The following is a 23,708-nucleotide window of genomic DNA, read 5'->3' as shown; positions in this document are numbered from 1 at the left end:
TGAAAATTAAAATCCTTATAGTGCGATTATTCAATATATAGGGCTCTTACTTTTTTCTGTGCTTAGTTTCTTTAAAAACGGCACTTTTATAATATGTTAATTACCTCGCTACTAGCAATTAGGGCGGTTACTTGCTGGTAGCCGCCGCATCCTCCTTTCAAAAAAACGCCCCCTCCTCCTGTTGATTGACAGGGCCAGCGAGCGCTCTCCTCCTCCGGCTGGCCCTGTCTGACTTTTGGGGGGTGACAGAAGCCCTTTAAAGGAGAAAATGCACCCCAGTATGTGTTCCCCATTTTCTCCCCATTTAGGAAACACCCATATATACTTGTAGCCTGCTGTATGGGTGCACAGCAGGGACAGCTAAATGTGAATTTGGCTGGCCTGAATTGGCAGACATGGATTTTAGCTGCCATGTCGCATTAAAAAAATTCCTGAGGTCCCCAGAAATTAAAACACCCAAGAAATGACCCCATTTTGGAAAGAGAACCCCCGTACGAACATTTTAAGTGGTGGAAAGGGTACTTTTCAGCAAACGGGTGTCTCACAGAAATGAATATGTATTGGTTGGTGAAAAGTGGATATGTAAGCAATGCGGACAAAATTAGAGACATAAGGTGGTAAAACTACAGGGAGCATCAAGGATGAAATTATTCCATGGATAAGTGGTAGGTTCTGAAACACTCCTTCATGCACAGGCCACGTTTTTCAGGACAGGTTTCGCAGTGGTAAATGGTGTCCTTCCTAATCCCCCTTTTGAACACACCCTGCATCTTTTTTGGGTCCTTCCCTTTCTTGCTGTCTGGGGGACTTCACCTGGGAAATGTAGTCCTGGTACAACACGCCCATTGTGACTTACAGAAGTACTGGGGCCCTCTTCTGCTTGGTTTGGAAGAATTAGGGCCTTGATCACTACTTCTTAAAAGTGAAGAAATGTCCCTGTGTGCCCGCTAGACCTAAATAGCACGTAAGCATTGTACAGCGCCATCTGTACTAGGTGTACGGCCGGCTTTTTGTACCACACTGTTGTTTTTCGTGTGGCATTGTAGGGCTTCAGAACTTGATCTGAAAGATCAACCCCACCCATGTGCCTGTTGTAGTCCAGAATGCAGTCTGGTTTGGGACAGTGGTAGTGGTACCACGTACAGGGGCAGGGGAGCTGGTGTTAGTGTGAATGGTGGTCAGTACAAGGACGTCCCTCTTCTCCTTGTACTTAACCGCCAGCATGTTCTCATGGAGGAGAGCCCTACCTTCACCCATTCTAGTGGTTGCAATATCAGGGATCTAGGGAGGCCTCTCTGATTTTTGCGTACTGTGCCACAAGCCACAGTACCTCTGGCAGTTAGGGACCTGAATAGGGGTATGCTGGTGTAATAGTTATCCCCATAGAGGTGGTAACCCTTATCCAGCAGTGGGTGCAGTAAGTCCCACACTAGTTTCCCACTAACTCCTAGGATGGGGGGCATTCTGGGGGTTCAATTCTGGATTCTAAACCCGGAACCTATAGGTGTAACCGGAGCTACTCTCACAGAGTTTCTACATTTTTATGCCATACCTTGCTCGCTTGCTGGGCAGGTTCTGGCGGAATCTTAGCCTGTTTTTTAACATGCCCCATATTCAGCACAAGCCGCCAGAAGATTTTCATTTCTGCCAAGTCAATCACCTGACCTGAATCCGATTGAGCATGCATTTCACTTGCTGAAGACAAAACTGAAGGGAAAATGCCCCAAGAACAAGCAGGAACTGAAGACAGTTGCAGTAGAGGCCTGGCAGAGCATCACCAGGGATGAAACCCAGCGTCTGGTGATGTCTACGCGTTCCAGACTTCAGGCTGTAATTGACTGCAAAGGATTTATAACCAAGTATCAAAAAGTGAAAGTTTGATTTATGATTATTATTATTATGTCCCATTACTTTTGGTCCCTTAACCAGTGGGAGGCACATATGCAAACTGTTGTAATTCCTGCACCGTTCACCTGATTTGGATGTAAATACCCTCAAATTACATCTGACAGTCTGCAGTTAGAGCACATCTTGTTCGTTTCATTTCATATCCATTGTGGTGGTGTATAGAGCCAAAAATGTTACAATTGTGTCAATGTCCCAATATTTATGGACCTGACTGTATATATAGATAGATATATCTAACTATCTAGCACTGATTTATTTTTTGTGCAGCAAAAAAATACATCTGCACAGTAAACTAAGCAGACTGATCAGTAAAAAGGGCGTTACTGATCAGCGCTCAGCAGGTGCAAAAAGCACAAAAGCGACAAGTAAAAAATAAGGTGCTGGTTGGTGCTCAGGACTGCAGAACGCACGCAAGCTGACGTTTGATGCGTCCGTGCAGACACTGCAGTATAAAAATTTACCGCAGATACAAAAAAAAGAACACTATCTAAAAATCAGAAAAAAAGTGGCGCAGAGCAGGAAAAAAAAAAACCCAGATAAAAGTCACAATTTGTTCGCTTAGCGGAAAGGGAGGAGGGGGGATAGGGATTAGGGCTTGGGAAGCTTGCACACAGAAAACGTAGTGCAGAGCAGGGGGGAAAAAAGTGAAAAAAGTCGAAATTTACCCAAAAAAAGTCAAAAATTGTTTGCCATCCGGAAAAAGTGGACAGGGAGGAGGGGGGGGTAGGGACAGGGATTAGGGCTTGGGAAGGCGGGGGGGGGGGGTGGATTAGGGATCTGGAACTGCTGCAAAAAAAAAATAATATAATAATCACTGCAGCAGATGTTCCAGATGTTCTTCTTCTTTTCACAGGTAGTAGAAAGCTGTGGTGATGCACCACAAGTCCCAGCAAGCAGATACAGCACAGAGGGGCACAGGTCCTCTATGCATGTAGTCCCCAGCTAGAATGGCTGCATGCAGAGGGATTCTTCCTGTTCCCTCTGCTGCTGTAGCTCTGCCATTGGCTGGAGAATTGTTCCAGCCAATCGCAGCACTGGCAGGGGACCCCAAACACTGGAGTCCTCTGCCTGACCTCAGCGGAGACTGGTGCTGACTAGTTCAGCACCTGTCACCTCCAAATGCCCCCCCCCCCCCCCCCCCCCGCCCCTGCAGCTCAGTATCGCAGCCGGAGCTGCAATGAGCCGGTCTTTGGATTCCTCCAATAGCTGCATTCGAGGATGCAAGGATGCAGGGGGGCGGAAATACCTCCCCCAGCCCTTAGTTAACAATTGCAACCCGGTTCCCGAGCGATTATGCCCAGGGGCCGGGTGTTCGTTCCGTCGTAGTAGTATGGCGCTGGACGGCAAGTCATTTCGGAATGCACATGGTGCAATGGTTTCACATACAGACGCCAAAAAAAAAAAAAAATGGTACGTACACGGAAAAAAAATAAGTTTGTGCGCAGGAGCCCTAAGGTGGGCCCCCAGAATCAGTTACACTGGTGGGCCCTAGGTACCCAGTCCGACACTGGCTCATGCACACGACCATTGGATGTTTTGTGGTCTGCAAATTGCAGATCCGCAAACCTCAACTACCGACCGTGTGCATTCTGCATTTTGTGGAACAGAAGGGCCAGCCCCTAATGCAGACAATAATAGGACATGTTCTACTTTTTTGCGGAACAGCCATGCGGACGGGCCGCAATAAATTGAACGGGCACGGAAAACAAAAATATATGTTTCTGTGCATGAGCCCTAACATAGAAGCAAGGTTAGAAGAGAGATTATTCACTGCGCCACTTGTGATGTTCAAGCGCCTCTGAAGGTCACTTCACCCATAAAGCCTTGAATGCTGATTCCATGCACGAAGAGTCGAAAATGTATCATCTTAAAACCCGAATCTGCTGTATCAACAAAATCTCTCCATCTTATCTGCCGTGTTCCCAGCACTGACATTATAGGGCAGGCACTGTCATGTCTTCTGCATAACTTAGTATTAACCTGCGCTGTGAACGCCCTTTGATTGCTCTCCAAATGATATATTATTACCTATAGCATCTCCTTCACATTGAATCAGGAAGTCTCCAGGAAGGGTTCAGCTGCCATATTGTTCGTCCAGCGAGATTCCCCTGCAGTCGTCTTCCAGTCTCTGGCCTTGTGACGGCGGCTCTGGTATGGACTATGTCATTTTCTCCATGTCGGGAAGAATTGTCTTTTTACAAGTGCAGTAAGCCGGGTTTGACTAATGCACACTGGCGCAATAATATGCACTGACTAGGTCAGGTGTAAATGATAGTTAAGAGTTTTGTTCGTGACGCCAATTGCAGCGTGCGCAGGGTACAGTCTCAGGGCCCTTTAAGATGTTGTAACTCACGTACCAGGTGAGGAATGCCAGAGTGAGGGAAGTGTCTCTGTGTAATGTCAACGGTGTCTCCTACCTGGGTACGGCTGGACTCCTAGATCCTGGCTCACTTGCAATAAATGAGTGTTGTTAGTAGGAGTAATTGAGGATTTTGGTAGCAGTAAATGAGATCCAGACTTGTAATATAATTCAACTTGTCTTTACTGAAGCCAGCATTAATCCACATGAGGTACAGCATGAGTCTTGGGTCCCAGCAGGTATTTGGCAATGTATGGCAGGGATCAATATCTCTTCTGCATCTATACTATGTGCCTGGAGAATATGGCAGGAATATGTCTTCTGCTCTGTCTATCTTTTGCTTGGTATGGGACTGACTAGCTAAGGAGGAATTTGGCTTCTCATGGTCTCTGGATAGTTACTCACAGTTCTCTCACAGGGAATGGTTTGTCCTGGAGTTCTGGAGGTGCTGCTTGCTTCCTACCAGTTGAGGCTGAAGGGCTCAGAATGTGAAGGGTGATCTTTGGTCTCAGCCGAGACTCGATCCTGGGTTGGGATCCCTAGAACTGGGAGCTCCTACCAAGCACAGCCTTCCCCTAGCAGGGGTAGCTGGCACACAAACTGTAACTTCCTTTCCTCTCCATGAGGCAGGATGTGGGAACATTCCACACCTCCTCAAAGAGGGGGGAGCTAAACTGTAATGTATTATTCCAGTTTAGATACGCTAAACTGTTACTAAGACCTGCTGAACACATTGCTGCCACCTGCTGGTCAACATGGAAAATTACAGCAAATATATATATAACAGGCTTAGCAAATGCACATAATGAAGGATGCAATGTTAGATTACACAAGATGACAAAATACATACACTTAACATGCTGTAGCGGGGTACAAGAGTTTGGTAACATAACTCTGGGATGTTACACTAGGTTTTTCAGGTTCTGCTGCCTCGAGGCAGGGTCCACCATGGGAGATGTTTGCATCTGTGGGCTTTTTCATATCTTGCGCACACAGAACATGTACATTTAAGTATTGCACTTGCTAGGATTTCTTGGTGCACTCCCCTCGTCTACACATCACAGGAATATACAGATGCATACCTTCCACCTGTCCGAGGTAGGAAATCGTAACTTGACATTAAATAACAGTTAACACATCACATCCCATTGAAAATGTCAAGTTAACGTTTGCAATATCCATTGAAAGGAGGCATTTAGTTGGCAGGCAACGCTCATGAGACAATGGAGATGGCCTTATACCAGGGACGCCCACCAGCTGTTGCAAAACTACAACTTCCATCATGCCCAGACAGTCTACAGCTATCAGGGCATGCTGGGAATTGTAGTTTTTCAACAGATGTACACTGCGTGCAGAATTATTAGGCAAATGAGTATTTTGACCACATCATCCTCTTTATGCATGTTGTCTTACTCCAAGCTGTATAGGCTCGAAAGCCTACTACCAATTAAGCATATTAGGTGATGTGCATCTCTGTAATGAGAAGGGGTGTGGTCTAATGACATCAACACCCTATATCAGGTGTACATAATTATTAGGCAACTTCCTTTCCTTTGGCAAAATGGGTCAAAAGAAGGACTTGACATGCTCAGAAAAGTCAAAAATAGTGAGATATCTTGCAGAGGGATGCAGCACTCTTAAAATTGCAAAGCTTCTGAAGCGTGATCATCGAACAATCAAGCGTTTCATTCAAAATAGTCAACAGGGTCGCAAGAAGCGTGTGGAAAAACCAAAGCGCAAAATAACTGCCCATGAACTGAAAGTCAAGCGTGCAGCTGCCAAGATGCCACTTGCCACCAGTTTGGCCATATTTCAGAGCTGCAACATCACTGGAGTGCCCAAAAGCACAAGGTGTGCAATACTCAGAGACATGGCCAAGGTAAGAAAGGCTGAAAGACGACCACCACTGAACAAGACACACAAGCTGAAACGTCAAGACTGGGCCAAGAAATATCTCAAGACTGATTTTTCTAAGGTTTTATGGACTGATGAAATGAGAGTGAGTCTTGATGGGCCAGATGGATGGGCCCGTGGCTGGATTGGTAAAGGGCAGAGAGCTCCAGTCCGACTCAGACGCCAGCAAGGTGGAGGTGGAGTACTGGTTTGGGCTGGTATCATCAAAGATGAGCTTGTGGGGCCTTTTCGGGTTGAGGATGGAGTCAAGCTCAACTCCCAGTCCTACTGCCAGTTTCTGGAAGACACCTTCTTCAAGCAGTGGTACAGGAAGAAGTCTGCATCCTTCAAGAAAAACATGATTTTCATGCAGGACAATGCTCCATCACACGCGTCCAAGTACTCCACAGCGTGGCTGGCAAGAAAGGGTATAAAAGAAGAAAATCTAATGACATGGCCTCCTTGTTCACCTGATCTGAACCCCATTGAGAACCTGTGGTCCATCATCAAATGTGACATTTACAAGGAGGGAAAACAGTACACCTCTCTGAACAGTGTCTGGGAGGCTGTGGTTGCTGCTGCACGCAATGTTGATGGTGAACAGATCAAAACACTGACAGAATCCATGGATGGCAGGCTTTTGAGTGTCCTTGCAAAGAAAGGTGGCTATATTGGTCACTGATTTGTTTTTGTTTTGTTTTTGAATGTCAGAAATGTATATTTGAGAATGTTGAGATGTTATATTGGTTTCACTGGTAAAAATAAATAATTGAAATTGGTATATATTTGTTTTTTGTTAGGTTGCCTAATAATTATGCACTGTAATAGTCACCTGCACACACAGATATCCCCCTAAAATAGCTAAAACTAAAAACAAACTAAAAACTACTTCCAAAAATATTCAGCTTTGATATTAATGAGTTTTTTGGGTTCATTGAGAACATGGTTGTTGTTCAATAATAAAATTAATCCTCAAAAATGCAACTTGCCTAATAATTCTGCACTCCCTGTATGGCCGCAGGTTGGGAATCCCTGCCTTATACAAATCGTGCATATTTCAGACCATTTTTTAAGTGTAAAGAACAGGTGGATTCTTTAGCGTCCGGTCGGTGGCCTCTTGCTACATTTTCTGCAATGTTCTACTGACATCTAGTGGACATAATGGAGATTGCATTACTGATGTCTATCAGGTTCAATCTCATTTTACCCTGCACCTTAATAATACAGCACAGGCAGGAGGGCGCGCTAATGACAGAGATCAGAGAACCATCTAGTCCCTGTTGTTTAACCCTTTAATAATTGTGTTCATCCCCATTATTTGATCAGACAGACCAGAGCCCATTTAAAGACCTCAGAGCTGTCTATCTAGGATGCAAGGGTTAGGGCATGCGTACACAACAAGCGCCATGTACGTATTAGTATAAAATGCAATGTACTACCACATACTGTATATAAACGGATTAATAAAATTCCCATTACATAAAATGCTAATAAAATTGAATAAAAAATAAAAGCAGAAAATAAATTTAAGAAACAGATTTTCTAAGTGTAATACATTTTAGTATATTATAAGAATGAGTAGTCTATGGATCAAACAACATTGAGCGCTGCAACACTCAAAAAGGGTAAGGACAATTCTCAATTAAAACAAATACACTAAATAATGAGTGTGCGCTGCTCTTAACCCCTTAAGGACACGGCCATAGTTTGCAAATCTGACATGTGTAACTTTGTGCATAACTTTAAAACGCTTTTCCTTATCCAGGCCATTCTGAGATTGTTTTTTCGTCACATATTGTACTTCATGACACTAGTAAAATGGAGTCAAAAAAATTCATTTTTATTTATAAAAAAATACCAAATTTACCAAAAATTTTGAAAAATTCTATAATACATAGTAATACCTCCAAAAATAGTAATTACTTTACATTCCCCATATGCCTACTTTATGTTTGGATAATTTTGTGTATGCCATTTTATTTTTGGGGACGTTAGAAGGCTTAAAAGTTTAGAATCAGATCTTGAAATTTTTCATAAAATTTCTAAAACCCAGTTTTTCAGGACCAGTTCAGGTCTGAAGTCACTTTGTGAGGCTTACATAATAGAAACCACCCAAAGATCACCCCATTTTACTAACTACACCCCTCAAGGTATTCAAAACTGATTTCACAAACTTTGTTAACCCTTTAGGTGTTCCACAAGAATTAATGGAAAATAGAGATACAATTTCAAAATTTCACTTTTTTGGCAGATTTTTTTCTGTTACAAAGCAAGGGTTACCATTAACAGCCAAACAAAACTCAATATTTATGGCCCTGATTCTTTAGTTTACAGAAACACCCCATATGTGGTCGTAAACTGCTGTATGGGCACACGGCAGGGCGCAGAAGGAAAGGAATGCCATACGGTTTTTGGAAGGCAGATTTTGCTGGACTGGTTTTTTGACACCATGTCCCATTTGAAGCCCCCCTGATGCACCTCCCCTGGGTGTCCCACGAGAAAGTAGCCGCCTCCAGCGATAGTATGACAAGTAGGGTGTCCTCCTTTTCAGCATTGTGCTGTCTGAGTGTGAGCTGCAGCAACTGACCGAGGCTTCTCTCACCCCCAGTCAGTCACTAGAGCCGCAAATATGGCTTCTTGTGGCTGACTGAGGGGGAGAGAAGCACCCCGGCTGCCCACGCTCACCTTCCATTCCCAAAGTTCTTCCCTCTCCTCCCCCGTGTTTTTCCGGCCGGCATTGGGGGAGTGGCTTCAAGTGGTTTGCAGGCGTGGTTTGGGGCATTGTGGGCGTGGTTTGTTTTGTTGTAGACGTGGTTTGGGGAGTGGCCGGTGAGGTCCGGCTTTCTAGGGTGAAGCCAGTGGCCAATATAAATCACTGAAGAAAATGCACCAAAAGGATCTGCCACTGACTATACTGGCTGGTCATACAAGCAGATATTAAAAGCTGAGACTTTCGCCAATATATTCCTGTCAGGAAAATATCGGAGCCCCTCATGCACCACGTCACGGTCACTCAGCATGGCAAAGGGTTCCTACCATTACGCTAACTGTGGTGTAAACACGGTCTGAAGGTGATGTAATCCAGCTCACAGCCAAACTTCCACACAAACGCCTAGCAGGACAGCCAGTGCAATGTGAACAAAGCCAGGCTGTGAGCCACACCCATATCAGACCCTGTGATGGAGGTTTCCAGGTGCAAAGGAATGTTCAATCGCCAGATAAAGGCACATTCAATACATATAAAACAAAATCACAGAACTACAGTGGCCAATATGGGGGGGAAAACTGCTCAGACCCCAAACACTGTAGCGTGTTTCTCATTGGGCGAGCAGTCCCACCGCACGTGAACCACAGAAATATCGTGGCAGATATGGGGGAGCTGCTCAAACCCCAAACACTGTAGCGTGTTTCTCATTGGGGGAGCAGTCTCACCGCATGTGGACCGCAGCAAGCGACCAGTGGCCACCCTAATGACAATATGAACGAGCAAGTGGCTTGTTTTTTTTAAATTACCCACAAGTCCCAAAAGATGCTGAAAGTGACCCCCGTTCAGGTCTCTGCATCTTTGGGCAGGTCGGATTGTGTTGGCTGATACAGCTTGTGATGCTGTGGATGGTGTTTGTGATGCTCTTCTTGAGTTCCTCCAGGGGATGTGGACTGTTAGCGGACACTTTCTGTTTTAAATTTCCCCACAGATAAAAATTGCTCAGATTAAAGTCGGAGGAACGTGACGGCCATAATCCCTTGCTCACAGTTCGCTCCTCTGTAGACAGTTCATGAACCCCTCCAATGAGATCTGTGAGGTGCGGCATGTTCCCCCATCTTGTTGGAAAAAGGAGGACATGTTTTTTCCTTCTACAGCATCACTGTTGAAGAGCTGCAAGCAGTATCAGCCCACATCAGGGATGCCCAACCTGCGGCCCTCCAGCTGTTGCAAAACTACAACTCTCAGCAAGCCTGGACAGCAGGCCATGGTGGGAGTTGCAGTTTCACAACAACTGGAGGGCTTCAGGTTGAGCATCCCTGGCCCACATAATCTGACGTGCCCAAAGATGCATAGACGTGAATGGGGACCACTTTCAGCGTCTTTTGTGACTTGTGGGTAATAAAAAAAAAACAATCCACATGCTGGTTCATCTTGTCATACTATCGCTGGAGGCAGGCTACTTTCTCGTGGGCCACCCTGTAGAATGACCTTTTATTGTAATCCCACCCTTTGATTTTGAATGAGATGACTGCTGAACCTGCCTCCTGTGTGCACAGTACAATCTAGAAAGGATATAGAACGTGAGGGTTCATCGGCTGCAATATTTTAGGACTATAGTCCTATGGAAAAACACAGATAACACTTGGTGATATCATCATTAGTTATGCCAAAAAACAAGATCAGCTCTGCCACGTCCACATTTTATCTTAAATTCTAAATGAGTAAAATGCAAAATGTATTACTGACTATAGTACGGTATTCACATCATCATACACTAATCAAAACTCCTTGTATCCTAGAAAATCTACAAAGAAGATGGATCCCTGTTTGAAACTGTACTATCCTAGTCATGAGGTCAACGCCAAGAGGTTTCTACACGAATATTTTTCTCAAAATGTTCCCTACTCAATTTTTAAGGAGTCGACAATAGACATGATGAAATGTTTCTATAAAGCATTTAGCTCAGGTATGTGACATAAACTGTACAGATGTGTCCTTCCAAGACGGGTGACAAAACATGACCATTTAAAAAAAACTAAAAAAACATGATTTTGAGATAATACGGAATGCCACAGAGGCATGCACAGATCTCATAGAGCCCATAACAAAATTTAGCATAGGCCCCTCTTCCCCACCTATTTTGTCAGTACATGTGTGTCAAAGACTGCCAGGCAGTGAGGGAAGCAAAGTGTGATCCCCACATTTCTGACAAATTTACCATGAAAATGGCTCATACTAGATAACTGCTTCCCTTCACAAAGGCTATTATAAAACTGTCTGCCTTCAGCCACCACTAGGGGGAGCTCAGTGCATAGAAATGTATACAATTACAATGGAAGCTATAAATAATTTCTTTACACTGTGCTCCCCCTAGTGGTGGCTGCTGGACAATACAGTGAATCTATGTTGGGAACAGGAGAAGCAGATCACTGCCGGGCCTCCCTTCCAACGGGTCCGCCTCTATGGTAGATGCGCCACTGCTTTGTCTTGAGATCTGTAATCTCTATGTGACTGTGTAGCCACCCAGTGGTTATGTTGTGGATTGCAGCCTGTCAAGGCTTTTGCTAGCACGTCGCAATATTGAATTGTAATTTGTTTGGCTGATGTGGGTCAACTGTGGTACCCAGTCAAAAAAAGAGGTATTGGTAAATGTGATGGCCATTATGAAGAACTCTACGAAAAGTAGAGTTCTTCATGCTTCACTGGTGATCAGCCAACCCAAAATTATTCATTATGCTGAGACATATGTCCAAAAATAGCTGATAATTTGTAGAATATAAAGCTTTTCTTTTCTCTGTTTGCAGGTTTGCTTAGTGGGAAAACCCTGACTGACGTCAGTCTCGGCCCCATTATTGTTCATCTCGTTTCGGTTTGTGAGTTCGTTGAAGAAATTTCAATTCTAGAAGTCAATGACGCCTCCATCAGAGAGCTGGAACTGTGGAAGGATAAAGATCCAGACTCTTTTGATTGGACTCATACCTTGAAACTCTTTATGGAGCTGAAAGGGACAAGCAGGTTCAGTATAAAATAGGGGTTCGGATTTATCGTGGCGTAAAAAAAGTAGCAAATTATGGCACACGGCATATTTGTGCTATAATTTTACAACTTTTTGAACTTCTAAAGTGGGCAGAAAGGGGACTTGGCTTGGTGGAAGAGGCAAGGTTTCCCACGGCCCACCGGATTTTCAATAAAGTACACCAGAAACTGGTGTTAATGATGGCTGAAGCCTACACCAACCCATATCCACCGTCAATGTGAGTTTCCCGTGCACAGAGAACCAGAGCTGTGTCAATTTATTAAAAGGCATCTGCCACCCCCATCTTGATAGAAGATCTGGCGTGAAATCTCACGTGGCCCCTGATGACGTCATCACGTCGGGCGGCTTGGTGACGTCATACGTCACCACAAACGGGATTTTGTGCAAGATCTTCAATCAATATGTCGGCGGCCGGCCCATCGTGAGCAAATTGATGAGCTAAGTATGATATATTTTTTTTTTTTTACATTTCAGGGAAAATCCATTCGCTACCACGAAGCAGGAGAAAATTGGGCTTTGCGTTGAATAAAATTTTCACTGAAATTCGGATTGAAGCCCACTTCCTGAAATTCGATTCGCTCAACACTACTCCTGACCCCTGAAGAGAGGGGCCAGCCTCCTCCAACTGAGCAGGGCACCATAACTAAGCTTTGCTACCATTTTCATCTCTTGGAATCACAGCAATAATTTTAGCAATAATTCAACCTGTTAACCCTTCTAGCAGTGATCCACTGGGTCACTGCATCTCCATGTATTATACTAGGCATTATTAACCTTCGTCACTTCAGCTGCTGTGAAACTACAACTCACAGCATGCTCACTTGTTTTTTTTCCAAGATCACAACAATTACATGCTAAGCCCAGTTGCCTATACAGATGAGCTGATTAGTGTTGAGCGAATCAAAGTCCACCTAGTGGAATTTAATCCGAATTTCAGGAAAAATATGATTCGCCGCAAAGCCGAATTTTCTTGTGCTTGGTGGTCAGGGCCGGTTCTAGGTGAAATGGGGCCCTGGGGCGAAAAACAATAAGGGTTTCCGCCCCTCATGACACTTGATGACTTTTACAGAAGAAACTGTATATTGTGGGGCACAGTGTATGCTATATGTGTATAACAAACATATTTCACATGAAAACTTACAATTACTTGGCTTGACCCTTGGGGATCTCGGACACCACTTCACCACTTGGCTGGGGGGGCTCGGCGGAGCTGATGTTGTGTTTTATCCTAATGAGAAAGATTTCATAATAAGGATTTGGAGAAGGGGCAGAGGAATAGCAGAGCAGGGAGAGGCTGGTGCTGCTACTAGGGGGTCATACCATGGGGGAGTAATAAAGCCCACCATAATGGCCCCCCCCCCAGTAGAAATAATTCTCCTTATAATGTGACAGTGCAAAAAATACCCCCTTGTAATGCCCCCAGTTGAGCTAATGTCCCCATAGTGCCCCCATAATGTGCCAGTATAAAATACCCCTTTATAGTGTCCCCAGTAAATTCCCCCATAGTGCTCCTCTCCCCCCTCCCTCCTAGTGCCCCCCATAATGTACCAGTATAAAATGCCCCATATATAGTGCCCCAGTAGATGCCCTCAGTGTCCCCCATAATTTGTAAGTATAAAATACCCCTTCTCAGTGCCCCCGTAGATGACCCCATAGTACTCCTCTCCCCCACAGTACCCACCATAATGTGTCACAGTATAAAATGCCCCTATACAGAGCCCCCATATAAAATAACCATTCTTTGTGGCCTCAGTAGATGCCCCTATAGTGCCCACCAATAGAGTTGAGCGACCCCGAACGTAAAAGTTCGGGTTCGGTGTTCGGCGCTTTCTTGGCGCTTTTTGAAAGGCTGCAAAACAGCCAAACAACAAGCGTCATACTACTTGCCCCAAGAGGACACCACAGCCATGCCTACTATTGGCATGGCTGTGATTGGCCAAATGCAGCATGTGACCCAGCCTCTATTTAAGCTGGAGTCACGTAGCGCCGCCCGTCACTCTGCTCAGATTAGTGTAGGGATAGGCTGCAGCTGCTGTCAGGGAGAGATCAGGGAGGAATCTTATGAAGAACAGCTTCTTTACTCAGCGATCTACAGCAAATGTGTTTTGTGGGTGCAGTGCACAATTGTTTTAAACCAGCCCTGAGCAAGACTACTGCTGAAAACGAACTTTTTTTTCCTTCAGTTAGTCAATATATAATCGGCAGCCATTTTATACAACGATAGTGCACCAGCACAGGATATCTGCATGTCTGCAAGTCCAGAAATACTGCTTTGAGACACTGGGGTTAAAAAACCCTCTGTTTCATATACTGCACATCTAGGATTATCTCTGCATAAGTGACTGTTCAATTTAGGCCAGAAATACGGCTTTCTCATACTGGGGCATACCGGGGTGAAAAAAAAAACCTCTGTTTCATATAGTGCACATCTGTGATTATAGGTGCATAAGTGAGTGTCACATTTAGGCCAGAAATACGGCTTTGGCATACTGGATGAAAAAAAAACCCTCTGTTTCATATAGTGCACATTCAGGATTATCGCTGCATGTGCAAGTGACTGTTCAATTTAGGCCAGAAATACGGCTTTCGTATACCGGGGTGGAAAAAACACTGTGTTTTATATACTGCACATCTGTAATTATAGGTGCATAAGTGAGTGTCACATTTAGGCCAGAGATACGGCTTTTGCTTACTGGCATTAAAAAAAAAACTCTGATATAGTGCACATCTGGGACTAGAGGTGCATAAGTCACTGTGAAATTTAGGCCACAAATATCGCTGTTATATAGAGTTAAAAAAAAAAAATTGTGCAATACCCTACATCAGGGTTTTTATTGGTGGATCATTATTTTTAAAAGACTCAACCACTTTTTACTTTGCTTGGTGAACACTAACTATGAGGCAAATATCTAATAAGGGACGCGGTCATGGTGTTGGTGGAGCCTCTGGTGCAGGGAGAGGACATGGCCGTTCTGCCACAGCTACACGTCCTACTAAACCTACTACCTCAGGTCCCAGTAGCCGCCAGAATCTACAGTGATATTTGGTCGGGCCTAATGCCGTTCTAAGGATGGTAAGGCCTGAGCAAGTACAGGCGCTAGTCGATTGGGTGGCCGACAGTGGATCCAGCAGGTTCACAATATCTCCCACCCAGTCTTCTGCAGAAAGTGCACAGGTGGCGCCTGAAACCCATGCCCATCAGTCTGTCACATCACCCCCGTGCATATCGGGGAACCTGTCTGAGCCTCAAGTCATGCAGCAGTCTCTTATGCTGTTTGAAGACTCTGCTGGCAGGGTTTCCCAAGGGCATCCACCTAGCCCTTCTCCAGGGGTGGAAGACATAGAATGCACTGACGCACAACCACTTATGTTTCCTGATGAGGACATGGGAATACCACCTCAGCACGTCTCTGATGATGACGAAACACAGGTGCCAACTGCTGCGTCTTTCTGCAGTGTGCAGACCGAAAAGGAGGTCAGGGAGGAAGACTGGGTGGAAGACGATGCAGGGGACGATGAGGTCCTAGACCCCACATGGAATGAAGGTTGTGCCACTGACTTTCAGAGTTCGGAGGAAGAGGCAGTGGTGAGACCGAGCCAACAGCGTAGCAAAAGCGGGAGCAGGGTGCAAAAGCAGAGCAGCCGTCGCCAAAACCGTTCGCCTGCTACTGGCCACCGCCACAAGGGACCGAGCACACCAAAGGCAGCTTCAAGGAGTTCCCTGGCATGGCACTTCTTCACACAATGTGCTGACGACAAGACCCGAGTGGTTTGCACGCTGTGCCATCAGAGCCTGAAGCGAGGCATTAACGTTCTGAACCTTAGCACAACCTGCATGACCAGGCATCTACATGCGAGACATGGGCTGCAGTGGAGTAAGCACCTTCAAAACCAAGAAAGGCCCCTCCTGCTCCCTCTTCTGCTGCTGCTTCCTCTGAAGGAACGTTGGCACCTGCCGCCCAGCAAACAGAGGATGTGCCACCAACACCACCACCTCCGTCACCAAGCATCTCCACCATGTCACACGGAAGCGTTCAGCTCTCCATCTCACAAACCTTGGAGAGAAAGCGTAAATTCCCACCTAGCCACCCTCGATCCCTGGCCCTGAATGCCAGCATTTCTAAACTACTCGCCTTTGAAATACTATCATTCAGGCTGGTGGAGACGGACAGCTTCAAACAGCTCATGTTGCTTGCTGTCCCACAGTACGTCATTCCCAGCCGCCACTACTACTTCAGGAGAGCCGTGCCGTCCCTGCACAACCAAGTATCGGATAAAATCAAGTATGCACTACGCAATGCAATCTGTGGAAAGGTCCACCTAACCACAGATACGTGGACCAGTAAGCACGGCCAGGGACGCTATTTCTGCCTAACTGCACACTGGGTAAATGTAGTGGCAGCTGGGCCCCAGGCGGAGAGCTGTTTGGCGCACATCCTTCCACCGCCAAGGATCGCAGGGCATCATTCTTTGCCTCCTGTTGCCTCCTCTTCCTACTCAGCTTCCTCCTCCTCTTCTACCACCTCCTCATCCGGTCAGCGACAGACCTTCACCACCAACTTCAGCACAGCCAGGGGTAAACGTCAGCAGGCCGTTCTGAAACTGATGTGTTTGGGGGACAGGCCCCACACCGCGCAGGAGTTGTGGCGGGGTATAGAACAACAGACCGACGAGTGGTTGCTGCCAGTGAGCCTCAAGCCCGGCCTGGTGGTGTGCGATAATGGGAGAAATCTCATTGCAGCTCTGGGACTAGCCGGTTTGACGCACATCCCTTGCCTGGTGCATGTGCTGAATTTGGTGGTGCAGAAATTCATTCACAACTACCCCGACATGTCAGAGCTGCTGCATAAAGTGCGGGCCGTCTGTGCGCGCTTCCGGCGTTCTCATCCTGCCGCCGCTCGGCTGTCTGCTCTACAGCGTAACTTCGGCCTTCCCGCTCACCGCCTCATATGCAACGTGCCCACCAGGTGGAACTCCACCTTGCACATGCTGGAGAGACTGTGCGAGCAGCAGCAGGCCATAGTGAAGTTTCAGCTGCAGCACGCACGCGTGAGTTGCACTGCGGAACAGCACCACTTCACCACCAATGACTGGGCCTCCATGCGAGACCTGTGTGCCCTGTTGCGCTGTTTCGAGTACTCCACCAACATGGCCAGTGGCGATGAGTCTGACGCCGTTATCAGCATTACAATACCACTTCTATCTCTCCTTGAGAAAACACTTAGGGCGATGATGGAAGAGGATGTGGCCCAAGACGAGGAGGAGGAAGAGGGGTCATCTCTAACACTTTCAGGCCAGTCTTTTAGAAGTGGCTCAGATGGAGGTTTTTTGCAACAGCAGAGGCCACGTACAAATTTGGCCAGCCAGGGCCCAGTACTGGAGGACGAGGATGAGGATGAAGCATGTTAACAGCGGGGTGGCACCCAACGCAGCTCGGACCCATCACTGGTGCGTGGCTGGGGGGATAGGGAGGATGCAGACGATACGCCTCCCACAGAGGACAGCTTGTCCTTACCTCTGGGCAGCCTGGCACACATGAGCGACTACATGCTGCAGTGCCTGCGCAACGACAGCAGAGTTGCCCACATTTTAAGATGTGCTGACTACTGGGTGGCCACCCTGCTGGATCCCCGTTACAAAGACAATGTGACGTCCTTAATTCCCTCACTGGAGCGTGATCGGAAGATGCGCGACTACAGGCGCACGCTGGTAGACGCGCTCCTGAGAGAATTCCCAACTGACGCCGGGGGACAAGTGGAAGCACAAGGCGAAGGCAGAGGAGGAGGAACAGGTCGCCAACGCAGCTGTGTCAGCGCCAGCACCTCAGAAGGCAGGGTTAGCATGGCCAACATGTGGAAAAGCTTTGTCACCTCGCCGCAACAACCGGCCCCAACTGCTGATATGGAGCGTGTTAGCAGGAGGCAGCATTTGAACAACATGGTGGAACAGTACCTGTGCACACGCCTACATGTACTGACTGATGGTTCTGCCCCATTCAACTTCTGGGTCTCCAAATTGTCCACATGGCCAGAGCTTGCCCTGTATGCCTTGGAGGTGCTGGCCTGCCCTGCAGCCAGTGTACTCTCTGCACGTGTATTTAGCACGGCAGGAGGCATCATTACAGACAGCCGCCTGTCCACAGCCAACGTGGACAAGCTCACGTTCATTAAAATTAACCAGGCCTGGATCCAACAAGACGTGTCTGTACCTTGTGCAGAATAGACAGTTCTAAGGCTCCTTTCACACGGGTGAGTATTCCGCGCGGATGTGATGCGTGAGTTGAACGCATTGCACCCGCACTAAATCCCGACCCATTCATTTCTATGGGGCTGTTCACATGAGCGGTGATTTTCACGCATCACTTGTGCGTTGCGTAAAAATCGCAGCATGCTCCTCTTTGTGCGTTTTTCATGTAACGCAGGCCCTATAGAAATTAATGGGGTTGCGTGAAAAACGCAAGCATCCGCAAGCAAGTGCGGATGCGGTGCGATTTTCACGCACGGTTGCTAGGAGACGATCGGGATGGAGACCAGATCATTATTATTTTCCCTTATAACATGGTTATAAGGGAAAATAATAGCATTCTGAATACAGAATGCATAGTAAAATAGCGCTGGAGGGGTAAAAAAAAAGAAAAAATAATTTAACTCACCTTAGTCCACTTGATCGCGCAGCCCGGCTTCTCGTCTGTCTCCTTCTTTGCTGATTGCAGGAACAGGACCTGTGGTGACGTCACTCCGGTCATCACATGACCCATCACATGATCTTTTACCATGGTGATGGATCATGTGATGGGCTATGTGATGACCGAAGTGACGTCACCACAGGTCCTGTTCCTGCAATCAGCAAAGAAGGAGACAGACGAGAAGCCGGGCTGCGCGATTAAGTGGACTAAGGTGAGTTAAATTATTTTTTCTTTTTTTTTACCCCTCCAGCGCTATTTTACCATGCATTCTGTATTCAGAATGCTATTATTTTCCCTTATAACCATGTTATAAGGGAAAATAATACAATCTACAGAACACCGATCCCAAGCCCGAACTTCTGTGAAGAAGTTCGGATTTAGGTACCAAACATGTGCGATTTTTCTCACGCGAGTGCAAAACGCATTACAATGTTTTGCACTCACGTGGAAAAATCGCGCGTGTTCCCGCAACGCACCCCCACATTTTCCCGCAACGCCCGTGTGAAAGAGGCCTAACAGCCTCAACCATCCATCCTTGTACTCAAGTGCACTTATTCCTTCTTTTTTTTTAATATGTCCCAATATTTTGGGGGATACCCCTATGTAAAAATGCAAAATAACACACATCTGTGTTGGCTACCTATTCCTCCTTCGCTTCCACCTAGACCGCCACGTGAGCCTACACCGCCACATCCACCCATTCACCGCCTCCTCAACCTCTTCCTCCTACATCATTCCTAATTTTTATTATTTTTAAGGTCTTTTATGTTTTTTTAATTCATTTCCCTATCCACATTTGTTTTGCAGAGCACTTGCCATGCTCTTAAGCACATTTTGCTGCCTTTCGCAGCCCTCTAGCTCTTTCCAGGGCTATTTTAGAGCCATTTTAGTCGCCAAAAGTTTGGGTCCCCATTGACTTCAATGGGGTTCGGGTTTGGGTTCAAGTTCGGGTCCCGAACCCGAACTTTTTTTTCAAGTTCGGCCGAACCCGAACATCCAGATGTCCGCTCAACTCTACCCACCAAAAATGTGCCAGTAATAAGTGCCCCCATAGATGTCCCCCAATAATGTGCCAGTAAAATGTGCCCTCATAGATGCCCCCCAATCATGTGCCAGTAATAAGAGCCCCCCACCATCATGTATCAGTAACAAGAGCCCCCCATATCATGTGCCAGTAGCCAGAGGACCCCCCCTATCATGTGCCAGTAGCCAGAGCCCCCCCATCATGTGCCAGTAGCCAGAGCCCCCCATCATGTGCCAGTAGCCAGAGCCCCCTATCATGTGCCAGTAGCCAGAGCCCCCCCATCATGTGCCAGTAGCATTAGGCCCCCCTATCATGTGCCAGTAGCCTGAGCCCCCCATCAACATGTGCCAGTAGCCAGAGCCCCCCATCAATATGTGCCAGTAGCCAGAGCCCCCCTATAATGTGCCAGTAGCCATAGACCCCCCTATCATGTGCCAGTAGCCATAGGGCCCCCCTATCATGTGCCAGTAGCCATAGGGCCCCCTATCATGTGCCAGTAGCCATAGGCCCCCCCCATCATGTCCCAGGAACCATAGGCCCCCCATCAACATGTGCCAGTAGCCAGAGCCCCCCCATCATGTGCCAGTAGCCACCAGTGTTGTACACAAAAAAAAAAAAAAGACTTATACTTACCTCCATGTCAGCGATGCGATGCAGGCCTCTTCCGGCCTGTGTCCTGCGCTGTACGGCTCAGGCGGTGCGATTACGTCATTGCGCCGCCCTCTGATAGGCTGCCGGCCTAGTGCCAGCAGCCTATCAGAGGAAGGGGAAGGGACACACCTCTCCCTCCCCTGCTGCACAGCCATCTGTATCGCTGTCCTGAGGACGGCGAAACAGATGACTATGGAGATGAGCGCTTCTACAATGGAAACGCTCATCTCCGTGTGACTGTCCTGCCTATAGTTAGTTGCGGGCCGGCGCGGGGGGGGCCCCTAAGGACTCGGGGGCAATTGCCCCCTTGCTTATATGGAAGCGACGGTCCTGTTCTTGGTAGTGAATTGAATGGCGGTAAAAAATAAAAATCATACTTACCTCATCCATTTGCTCGCGACGGGCCAGCTGCCGCCATCTTGATTGAATGATGGCTGTGCGAGATTTTGCTCTAGACCTTCAATCAAGAGGGCAGCAGCTGGCCCGTCATGAGCAAATGGATGAGGTAAGTATGATTTTATTTATTTTTAATACAGTGTCGCAATGCCACGAACAGTGATGACCGCGGCATCTGAAGGGTACAATGACGAAGGGGGAGCGCAATCGCGGCTCCCTGTCATTGCACCCTTATAAAGAAATGTGCTTCGTGACGAAGTAATTCGTCAGAAAGCAAATTTTTTTTGTAAACTTCGGCAAAGCAGCCGAATCAAATTTTTGAATACTTTGCTCATCTCTAAAGCTGATGTACCTGGACGGACAAGGAATAGGTCACCGCTTCTCACTGGATGACCTTGGTTCTTTTGCTCTGCTGATCAATGGGGTCATGCATTAATATACTGTCTTATGCGAAAATAAGTGGCCATCGATACATCGATCTGGTTCTTCAAAGTTATCCCCTGGAACTGAATGGATGAATGGAGAGAAAGTGTGTGTGTCCAATCTTCCACTCTATTCATTTTGTGTTCTTGTGATCGGTGGGGATCTCAGAGGTAGGACACCCCCCCACGATCTAATAGTCATCCTGATCCTGTGGATAGGGGATAACTTTTAACAACTGGAATATCCCTTTAATTTTATTTATACTGTGTATTATAAAGCAATAGTAAACTATAACCAATAAGCCACACAGAGTCTTACATCGTAAATGCTTCTCTTTATCAGGGATGGGTGGCAGGATGCTGAGGAGATGCTGAGAAGAAAAGTGAAGTTCATCGAGAAGTGTGACTTCAGCAAAAGTAACCCAGCGAAGCCATTTGCCCTGCCGAGAGCCGACTGTGTTACGTGTATCTGGGGGCTGGAAACGATGAGTAGGGATCACGATGAGTGGAAAACCACTTTGAGAAAAATCTCTGATCTAGTGAAACTTGGCGGCCATGTCTTGATCTATGCAGGTATCAACGCTTCCTTTTTTAAAATTGGAGAAGACTTTTACCATCTCTTCAACATTGATGACTCCTTCTTGAAAAAGACTTTAACCGATGGAGGTTTTGCCATTGTGCATTATGAGAATTTAGAGAGAGAAGCTTGTACTGATTCTTTAGATCACATTCAAAAAGCCTTTGTTGTCGCCCGCAAAGTGATGGAAACTTAGAGTGGACCTTTTTGAGGCGTAAAAAATCTTTTTGAGGCATCTGTAGCTAAATATTTTAAAAAAGATGTCTACATACACAGTATGTTGGTTTGTGGAATTTTTGAGGTGTGTTTTTTTTTTTCTGCCATTTTCCAGAGGCTTTTCTATAAGATTTGAAAATGTATTGAAAAAGAGTTTGTCATCAGATGAGTAGCAATAAAAAAAAAATCTCACCTGAAACAGCTGAACATAACGGTCTTGGTCCCATCTTCCTAGGTGCCAGCATTCTTGAGAAATTGAATGCTTTGTAATATGCAAATGAGCCCCTAGGAGCAACGAGAGCTGTGTCATTGCACCTTGTCCTTCATGGCGAGCAACCAACACTGAAGTCTCGTGGGAGCTTATTCGGAGCGCATCCACCCCTCTACAGCGCGTGCGCTTCACAAGCTCACTGCGGTGGATCTGCAGCAGATTTGCCCTAAGGAACACGAAGACCAAAACGATAGGGCATCTTACACACGAGCGGTTTTTTTTTGCCCATCATATACGGAACCATTCATTTCAATGGGTCCGCAAAAAAAACGGAAGGTACTCTGTGCATTACTTTTCCGTATGTCCGTATTTCCGTTCCGCAACTAAATAGAACATGTCCTATTATTGTCCGCATTACGGACAAGGATAGTACTGTTCTATTAGGGGCCGGCTGTTCCATTCCGCAAAATACGGAATGCACACGGATGTCAGACGTATTTTTTGCGGATCTGTCTTTTGCGGACCGCAAAATACATACGGTCGTGTGCAAGAGGCCTAAAACAAAGGAGGAAAAATGCAAACTAGATCAGCTGCTTATTGCTTTATAATGAGGCAAGTATGGCCCCATGGAGCAGCCATGCTGCGGTTGGCATGCGGCCGGCTAACACATGGCTGTACGAGGCGCAGCAGTAGTGATGAGCGGCATAGGCAATATTCATTTTCGTGAATTTTTCACATAATATTCGCAATAAATTTGCAAATTCTAGAATTCGTGATCTCCAGTCATTATTTGCGTGATTGCACAAATCGGCACTAATGATGCGCATATTTTTTGCGCTATACATGCAACTTCACATTTTATCAGGTCTGGGTAGATAATACTGATTGGTGCACTAAGTATTGTTGTGACATCACAGCACTATGTCTGTAGCATGTATGTATGGACAGCAGAAAAACAGTAATTCCTATCACACTACCTAACACCCTGCACTGGAACCTATCAGCTCCACTATATCAGGATATAACCTACACTGACTATCTCCCACTAACTATCTGTATTATGTATATATGAGCTAACTAACTATCTAATGTAATTGGATAAGGAAAAGGATCCAGATGAAAGCATAAAGCACAGCAATGTCCCTGCTCTCTTCCAGAACTGCAAAAAACTGCAGAAAATGGCTGCTGGGGAGGTCCTTATATAGTAAGGGGTAGGCAACTTTCCTATTGGTTGCTAGGGATGTTGCTAAGCTCTGACAAAGACATCGCAGCCTTCTCATTGGCCCACAAGCAAGAAGGGAGGTTACTGATGAAAACGAATATATAGCACTATATTCTACATCTTCATTCTCAAAGTACCAATATTCACGATAAAAACGCAGCAGCGCCCTGTTAAATATTTAGATCCACATTCATTGTTAAATGACATCTGTCAGCAGTTTTGTCCCTATGATACTGGCTGACCTGTTACATGTGCACTTGGCAGCTGAAGGCATCTGTGTTGGTCCCATGTTAATATTTACACATTGCTGTTTTAATATATGCAAATGAGCTTCTAGGTGCAACGGGGGGGGGGGGGGGGGGGCGTTGCCGTTACACCTAGAGGCTCTGCTCTCTCTGCA

At 46.3% G+C, this 23,708-nt stretch overlaps 1 protein-coding gene across 1 annotated transcript; it reads left to right on the top strand.

The window, feature by feature from the left end:
• Positions 1-3,889: 3,889 nt before the first annotated feature.
• LOC120990458 (indolethylamine N-methyltransferase-like) lies at positions 3,890-22,409 on the top strand. The gene is made up of 4 exons (XM_040419288.1): positions 3,890-4,059; positions 10,667-10,833; positions 11,672-11,882; positions 21,426-22,409. Exons 2-4 carry the CDS (start codon positions 10,683-10,685, stop codon positions 21,853-21,855), a joined length of 792 nt encoding a protein of 263 aa, XP_040275222.1. The 5' UTR covers positions 3,890-4,059; positions 10,667-10,682; the 3' UTR covers positions 21,856-22,409.
• Positions 22,410-23,708: the final 1,299 nt, after the last annotated feature.

Source organism: Bufo bufo, chromosome 2 (assembly GCF_905171765.1).
Source record: "Bufo bufo chromosome 2, aBufBuf1.1, whole genome shotgun sequence".
Lineage (NCBI taxonomy): Eukaryota > Metazoa > Chordata > Amphibia > Anura > Bufonidae > Bufo > Bufo bufo.
The sequence above is the reverse complement of the archived record's forward strand: the minus strand, read 5'-3'. Positions and strand labels throughout refer to the sequence as shown.

Excerpts from the sequence above, each read along its gene's own strand:
- LOC120990458 (XM_040419288.1), top strand. The coding sequence starts at position 10,683 with ATGGATCCCTGTTTGAAACTGTACTATCCTAGTCATGAGGTCAACGCC. Across the intron at positions 10,834-11,671 it reads CTATAAAGCATTTAGCTCAG|GTTTGCTTAGTGGGAAAACC; the intron begins GTATGTGACATA and ends CTCTGTTTGCAG. Across the intron at positions 11,883-21,425 it reads GAGCTGAAAGGGACAAGCAG|GGATGGGTGGCAGGATGCTG; the intron begins GTTCAGTATAAA and ends TCTCTTTATCAG.